Consider the following 7794-nt stretch of genomic DNA (forward strand, 5'->3'; position numbering starts at 1 on the left):
TAGGATTAAGGTTTAGTTTCTCCGTTTTAGCTTCTTTTAGTTCCTAAACTTTTAAATAGAGAGACTAAAGGGATTAGTTCTTTGATCCTTTAGTCACGGGTGATTAAAGGGGACTCAGGAGGACACCCCCTGCCCCCGCAGCATGTGATGCAAATTTTGTGCAGTGATTAGAGATTTTTTGATTTTAGTGACCTTTAGTCTTTTAGTCTTTGGATCCAACAGTGGTCACCGGGCAGCAGCAGAAAAATCGAAAATAAACAGTGTCTTGAGCCCCAAGAAAGCACCATCTAGCTGGATCCGAAGCAACGAGGAGGAAAGACGAAACCAAGCTAATGACTCGACTAATCATGCCCACATGTACTAATCACACGTTAATTACTGTATCCTAATGAAAACTGGTACAAGGAAGGCGGCGCGGATGAGACGGGGATTCGAAACTTCCCGCTCCCCTTCCCTACCGCCTAACAATTCTATAATAAATATATAAGAGGAAGGGGAGGCGACCTCACCTGTCACCTCCTTTTTCTCTTCTTCTCCGCGTTGCGTTGGCTTTTCTCCTCCGTTTTTTTTTTGTGTGTTCCTCCAATTCATTCCCCACCCACCCCTCCCCCTCCCCCTCCCCCTCCCCCCAATTCGATTCCGTTCAATTCAATTCCCCCACCGTCGGAGGGGAGAGAGTCGGATATGATGCTGGTCGCCAAGGAGTTCGCCCTCTCGCCGCCCGCTGCGGTCGCGCCGCGCCGGAGGGCCTCCGCCAGGGTCGCGCCGCACGCCGGAGGTGGCTCGCCGGTGCCCGACCTCTGGCTGCGCACCGCTGCCCCCGCCGCCGACGGCTTCGCCTTCGGGAGCCACAGCCACGACAGCGACATGGATTTGGCCATGCTCGTCACCGACTTCCTCGAGAACGGCGGCAGCGCCGGCGGGGACTCGCGCGCCAGCAGCGACAGCGACTCCGGACTCTCCGACCTCGCCCACCTCGCAGATAACATCGCGGTACCTTGCACCTCTCTGCTCCTGCACCGACCTGCGGTGTTTCCATTATTTTCTTTTTATTCCCGATCAAAGCTTTTAACTAAGGAGTAGGTGGCTAGGTGCTAATTAATTTACTAGGCAAATCAATTCCTCCTTTCTCATATTATTATTAGTGATGATATCAATTGTGGTGGCTTGTGCTATGAGATTGCTTTCCTGGATCGCCAAGCTACGAAACAAAAGGTAGGTTATGTTTTGCTCCCAGTTGGCCTGTTTTGCTCGTGTCCCTTTGGTATGCGTCCCTAGTCCTTTTAGCCATAGTATGTATGCACATGATCAGATTAGTACTGTTGGGTGCCCGCATAGACTGCAATAACTTACATTCCATGCACCCTGTTTCAGATGCTCAAGCAAGGAGGAGATGAGAAGGAAAATGAGCTGCTCTCCATGGTCCACTCCCTACTCTTCTCTATCCATGAGTCGGAGCTTGAGCCTTTTAAAAGAGGTCAATGCAGTGGCGGTTGCATCCGCCACCTACTTGTCAAGCTCTTGAGATACTCGGGGTATGATGCAGCAGTCTGCACATCCAAATGGCAGGGGTTTGACAAGATACCTGGAGGTACCTATGCTTCATACCGAGAGTCCTTCCTTAATCTGCTCTACAAATCAAGCTGTGTGGCTAAACTGTTTTGTGTTTTCCCAATCAGGTGACCATGAGTACATTGATGTCCTAACGCATGGCGACGCTACTGGGCCAGAGCGTCTGATAGTTGACATCGACTTCAGGAGCCACTTTGAAATTGCCAGGGCAGTTGACTCTTATGGGACTCTGTTGAATTCGCTCCCAGTGGTGTATGTTGGCACCCTTCCACGGCTGAAGCAGTTCCTGCATGTCATGGTAGATGCTGCAAAATGGTCCCTGAAGCAGAACTCTATGCCGCTTCCTCCTTGGAGATCCTTGCCTTACCTCCAGTCGAAATGGCAGTCCAAGTATGAGAGGAAAGACTTGATTACTGAGCAAGGCTTCCACAGCACAGCATCGGACCATGCGCTGTGCATTGGACACCTGAAGAGGCTGAAAACTTCCCTCCAGTCAGAGCTCGAAACCGGAAGATTGCTGATGATGCCGATCAAGGCTGACAAGAAGAGGACGCCAAAGTTTGAGAGGAGGCGGCGGCGTTCCCTTCTCAGTTGTTGATGCAGATTTGTGTTCCCTGGATACAGAAGAATACTGAGGATAAGGAGCAGTAGGTTGCTGCTGGGCAATTTTGGTTTCCCAGAAAAGGGAGAAATGGGGCTCTTTTACAGATAAGGTGAAATGGGAGGTGGATACTAACAGGCCATTTTAGTGCCAGGTTTTTTGAAGGCACATAAGAAAAAGACAAGAATTATTTTGTTGGTTTTGGTTTTTGTTGATTCGGCGAGGCTGGGCATGCTAGTGGTGAACCTGCTGCATACCATGTACAATTGTGAGTTACACTACAGAATCAAAATTTTCCCCTTTTTATTGATTTTCTAGAGATACAGCTGTTCCCCTTCTCCTTTGGAGCACACTTTGTTTGTTTCCCACATTGTAATTGTAACCGTAGGATGTGCAAGTTGAGTTGCACCTGTTGAAAAGTATATGTTTCGGTTCATTTGGTTTTAGAGAATACAGTATTGTTTCCATTACACAAGGCTCCGTCTGTGTGTTTGTAAATTGATGTCTTATGTCTTATGCCTGGACTAGTGGAGCCTTTAATTTTGCACGAAAGGAAAGGAGGGCTTGTGATATGATGAAGAAAGAAGGAACATGAGCACGTGTAAAGCATGCAGGTACTGTGGCATGGTGTGGACCGATGCATGACAATGGACAAAGTGTTGTGCCGGCCCCTTTTTGAATGTGGCACTTGTCAATCAGTTTCAGTTGATGATGTCTTTGGTTGGCTAAGCAAAAGAAAACAAGTCTCTTGGAGGTGAGGATCACATGGCATGCCTGCATGTTTTTTTTCTTGGATCCATTGATAGTTGTAAAGACAGCACACGTTGGAAGGAAGTAGGACGGACGTACAGTACAGGGGGTAAAAAGAAAAAGGAAAAAAAAACATGCTGATGGGGTGAGAGAGGCTCGAACTCTCGACCTCAGGATCACTCGCTTTAGCTATGAGACCTACGCGCTAACCAACTGCGCCACCACCCCGTCACGCTCTTGCAGATTTGTGTCTCGTATTGTTCTTAGTCTCTGGTATTTAGAATATATACTATAATGACTTAACTAAAGACCGAAATTAACTAATGAGATGGTTAAGCCATTGTGTTCTTTGAGAGCTGAGATGCTTGGGTGGTGGGCCCCGGGTGTCGACGAGCAGATGTGCTTGGGCTGGGTGGGGTGGGTCGGAGGCCGCCCTTCCCTTCTTCTTTTGCTCTCCCATTCCGATTCCGATTCCGATTCCAATTCTTCTTCCTCCTCCTCCTCCTAACAACCTTGGATTGGATTCACATCATCAATCAATCCTCTTTGATTTTTGCCGCAGGAAGGATGATGATGCCCATGCCCATGCCCTCGTCGTCGTCGTCGCCGTCCATGGCCGCCGCCGCCACCAAATCTCCCCTCCTCCCTCCCCCATTCCTCTCCGCCTCTCCCCGCCCGCACCTCCGCGCCGCCTTCCTCGCCCTCAGACCCCGCCGCGTTCCGCTGCTCGCCACGCCCGCCCCGGATGCCACGCCCGCACCGGACGCCACCACCAACAACAACCCCTTCGCCGCGCTCGTCGACGCCCCCCGCACGCTGTGGCGCCGCACCCTCCAGCCCCTGGGGGACTACGGCTTCGGCAAGCGCAGCGTCTGGGAGGGCGGCGTCGGCCTCTTCATGGTCTCCGGGGCCGCGCTCCTCGCCCTCGCCCTCGCCTGGCTCAGGGGATTCCAGCTCCGCTCCCGATTCCGCAAGTACAACACCGTTTTCGAGTTCACGCAGGCCTGCGGGATCTGCGTCGGCACGCCCGTACGCATACGAGGGGTCACCGTCGGATCCGTCGTCCGCGTCGACTCATCCCTAAGGAGCATCGATGCGCTAGTCGAGGTCCCTCTCCCTCTATTGCTTTGTTCCTTTGCACTAGTAATTCATACTCCCTCTTCATAAGCTACTACAACCTGAATGTCCAACCTCCACCACTAATACCCTAACTTAATCGTCTCAATCTCTCTCCATTTCCATCGCTAATCCCCTAAGTTTGTCATCGTGGCAGGTCGAAGATGATAAGATCATTATACCACGCAATTCACTGGTTGAGGTCAATCAGTCTGGTCTTCTAATGGAGACACTCATTGATATCACACCAAAGGATCCACTCCCCGCACCTTCAGTAGGGCCACTTCACCCAGACTGTGCCAAAGAAGGCTTGATTCTCTGTGACAAACAGAGGATCAAAGGACAGCAAGGAGTAAGCTTAGATGCCATGGTCGGAATATTTACCCGTCTAGGAAGAGACATGGAGGAAATTGGTGTTAGCAAAAGCTATAAGTTGGCTGAAAAAGTTGCATCCATAATGGAAGAAGCACAACCTCTTCTTACACGGGTACAAATTCTTCTCTCCATTCTTCCCCATAACAGTTTGCAAGCCTGCTTACCTTGTTGGAATGCCTGTGGAACCAATTCTTTCAGCCAATACTGCTAAATAGGTTTCATTCTGCACGGCTTTCATAACCTTTCCCAACATGCCTCATGTGCAATTCATTGTTCATCAAAATAGATTCCCACTTCCACTTATTCGCCTTGGCACACTACTAGATATCCCAAATACCAGCGTGGCTGAGGTAGAAATAGTACAGCTCGCCCATGCTTACAGTGAGACTTGAGCTGGACTGCTGAGATTGGGTTCCCTATGCAGCATACCTTCCCAGTTGGCATGTTTACTTGCCTCTGCTTTATGAGTACTAGTGAACAGGAGGGGACCTCAACGTAGTTGGAGTGTGGTGTTAGCTTATTCTTCTTTATGTTGTATGCTTTTGAAAAAATGGGTGGAGCGTCGTGCTTCCTCCATATAGTTTGCGGATTTTATTCTGTCTGCTAAACATGGTTTTGGAAGCTAATTGTGTTGTTAGATGTGATATGCATGGAATTAATGCTAGTTATGGAACAACAGATTGAGGCCTTAGCTGAAGAAATCCAGCCTATGCTCTCTGAGGTTCGTGGTAGCGATCTGCTCAAGGATGTGGAGACTATAGCTAAAGGCCTGGCTGATGCGTCTGGTGACTTGAGGTACTACTGCCTGGAAAGCACAATGATGCAAAAATTCCTATTTTCCTTTGATGATAGGGTGGACACTTGATAATTTCTTTTCGTTGGCACTGTCCTGCAGGAGGCTCAAGTCGTCCATGCTAACCCCAGAGAACACAGATCTCATTAAGCAGTCTATTTTCACCCTTATATTTACGCTCAAGAACATCGAGGTATGTGCTTTTGACACACCCAACAATTTTTGTGGTATCTGTTTCTCGAACTGAACAAGAGGTTGACGTGCCCCTTACCTTGGTTAAAATTCAGAGTATCAGCTCGGACATCTCTGGCTTCACGGGTGATGAGACGACACGGCGGAACATCAAGCTTCTGATCAAGTCTCTTAGCAGGCTATTGTGATTGGTTTTGGATTGGATGGTGATTGCTGGAAACGGGGGGTTTGATGTTGGTAGAGTAGGGCGGCTGGCTGTCTTGGTGAGACTGAGGTAGGAAGAAGTGAAGGAATAGCTAATTAGAGCATCTCCAACAAAATTGCCATCCCACTCTCCAAGCCAAAATTTGGTAAGTTAAATGGAGAGCTAAAAATGGATAGTCAGTTGGAGTTGCTCTTAGTGTTCCTCAAGGTTTTGGTTGTTCTTGTTGCAAGTTTACCAAACAGTCTAAAATTCAATCCGAATTTCCAAAAAAAAAAAGGAGCAAGCGTGAGGAGAAATCTCCCTACTTGCTGAGCTGTTAGGCCCATTTTTTGGTGTTGACTCGGCCGATCGTCCTTTGTTGGCTGGGCCAACGTGTAACGAAGTGAAGAAATACACGATATATTCTTGTGTTTGCCCCACCGCGTGCATGTCTCGCTGTTATGATTATTGATGAAAAGCTTTGTTGTTATGATTATGATTATTGGTGGTGCCAACAAATAAAGCTGGCATGCATGCAGTGATCCGAGTTTGTTGGAGGCTGAGCTGCTGAACTGGTCGTCTGGGATTGGTCGGCATGGACTGGTTGGCAGGCATCTCGAACTCGATCGATCCGATAGATGAGAAGACCGTTCCTTACCATTAAATATATTATTATATGATAGTCAAGTCAAGCTATATATATGTGTGTGTGTCTCCAAGGAGTATATCGATCGAGCAACCAGATCGAAGACGAGCAATGCCTCACGGTGGCTTCTCCGGCAGGCTGACGTCGCCCAAATTGGGCTTGGCCGTGGACATGGGCCATCCCTTCCTGAACCACGCCGTCGACGGCTTCATCAAGATCGGCGCCGTAAGCAGTCAAATAATTCTATTCCATGTCGATCTGCAATTTTATACTCCATCTCAAATTGTTTATAATTTTTATTATGCATACAGATATCCGGAAGCATAGCATAATTTATAAATTAAAAAAAGTCAAAACAACCTAAAATTTAGGATAGAAGAAGTATAACATATAATAATAATAATGCATATCTATTGTATATTGCAGGTGAGTGCTTGCAAGGTGGCCGCCGAGGAGTCCTTTGAGTGCCTCCACAGAGGTATCGCATCAATCGCTAGCTAGGATTTCAATTAATTTGTCCGATCCATAAGCCCCGCCCCGCCTGCCCTTTGTTCATTCGAATTCGTCATGCAGGAGATGTTTCCAAGCACAAAGTCGAGCATGCTGTAAGTTGATACATACAATTCATTCCATTTAGCTATGTATATACTTTGCATCTACATACCTTGCCAAGCAAATATGATATAATCAAGTGGATCGTCTATGCATGCATATGCAGCTCAAGAAAATGTGCAAGGAAGGCGCGTATTGGGGTATGCTGCTGCCTGTAATTAATACAAATGTTGCATCTATATAATATATATATATTATATCTGTATATGTATGTTCATCAGGAAGTATTGCTGGTGTATACGTGGGCGTGGAGTACGGAATCGACAAGATCCGTGGCCACAGGGACTGGGTGGGTATTCGCTACTAGCTAGCACTACAGTGTACAGATCCAATTTGCGAAAAAGTTCGCAAATGAATGAATATAATGTTGCATTGCAGAAGAACGCGATGCTTGGAGGAGCCGTGACGGGAGCCTTGGTCTCTGCCGTCAACAACAACCAGCGGCACAAGGTGGTCAAGAACGCCATCACCGGTGGAGCCATTGCAACCGCCGCGGAGTTGCTCACCAACCTCACCTCTTGATCCCCTTCGTTCCAGCATTGCATTGCATCGACAGACCGGCAAGAATAATAAGCAAAGGCCATATATATGTACTGATGCATCCTCAGAGTCTCGTCTCCATCCAAGCCGTGTGTGCATTATTATACAGTATATATAAGTGTTTGGACAGGAATAAAATCGCTTTCCATTTCTTTATCCATGCCCCCAAATATATATTTCCTTATACCGACACTTGAGCTGCTCCAGTACCGATTCGAACCCAACTGATTCCGCTTGTGTGGAGTTTGGTTCGTGGTCTCTAGTGCTTCTTATGTGCTGTTTGTTTCCGCTTCTCACAGCCATACTTGATTATAATATAAACGAAGATTTTCTCACTTCTCGCTTTTTGCTTCTCGTAGTGAGACATTTGGTGGGATTCTCGCTTATTTTCATTGATAAGCCGCTTATAAGTG

General features: G+C 47.7%; 3 protein-coding genes and 1 non-coding gene across 4 annotated transcripts; 3 read left to right on the top strand and 1 right to left on the bottom strand.

Annotated features, from left to right (window-relative positions):
* The first annotated feature begins 611 nt into the window (after nucleotides 1–611).
* Nucleotides 612–2609, top strand: LOC117858849 (uncharacterized). The gene is made up of 3 exons (XM_034741992.2): nucleotides 612–993; nucleotides 1375–1591; nucleotides 1680–2609. Exons 1-3 carry the CDS (start codon nucleotides 685–687, stop codon nucleotides 2168–2170), a joined length of 1017 nt encoding a protein of 338 aa, XP_034597883.1. The 5' UTR covers nucleotides 612–684; the 3' UTR covers nucleotides 2171–2609.
* A 455-nt stretch (nucleotides 2610–3064) lies between these two features.
* On the bottom strand, nucleotides 3065–3151 carry TRNAM-CAU (transfer RNA methionine (anticodon CAU)). Its single transcript is given in 2 exon segments — nucleotides 3065–3100; nucleotides 3114–3151. It is a non-coding gene; the product is annotated as a tRNA-Met (tRNA).
* Nucleotides 3152–3346: 195 nt separating this feature from the next.
* On the top strand, nucleotides 3347–6023 carry LOC117858848 (protein TRIGALACTOSYLDIACYLGLYCEROL 2, chloroplastic). Its single transcript, XM_034741991.2, has 5 exons — nucleotides 3347–4030; nucleotides 4197–4526; nucleotides 5094–5209; nucleotides 5310–5400; nucleotides 5495–6023. Exons 1-5 carry the CDS (start codon nucleotides 3491–3493, stop codon nucleotides 5585–5587), a joined length of 1170 nt encoding a protein of 389 aa, XP_034597882.1. The 5' UTR covers nucleotides 3347–3490; the 3' UTR covers nucleotides 5588–6023.
* A 145-nt stretch (nucleotides 6024–6168) lies between these two features.
* Nucleotides 6169–7565, top strand: LOC117858852 (outer envelope pore protein 16, chloroplastic). Its single transcript, XM_034741995.1, has 6 exons — nucleotides 6169–6454; nucleotides 6656–6707; nucleotides 6803–6834; nucleotides 6948–6981; nucleotides 7063–7130; nucleotides 7220–7565. Exons 1-6 carry the CDS (start codon nucleotides 6260–6262, stop codon nucleotides 7361–7363), a joined length of 525 nt encoding a protein of 174 aa, XP_034597886.1. The 5' UTR covers nucleotides 6169–6259; the 3' UTR covers nucleotides 7364–7565.
* The last annotated feature ends 229 nt before the right edge of the window (nucleotides 7566–7794 follow it).

The sequence above is a fragment of the Setaria viridis genome, chromosome 5 (assembly GCF_005286985.2).
Source record: "Setaria viridis chromosome 5, Setaria_viridis_v4.0, whole genome shotgun sequence".
NCBI classification, from domain to species: domain Eukaryota; kingdom Viridiplantae; phylum Streptophyta; class Magnoliopsida; order Poales; family Poaceae; genus Setaria; species Setaria viridis.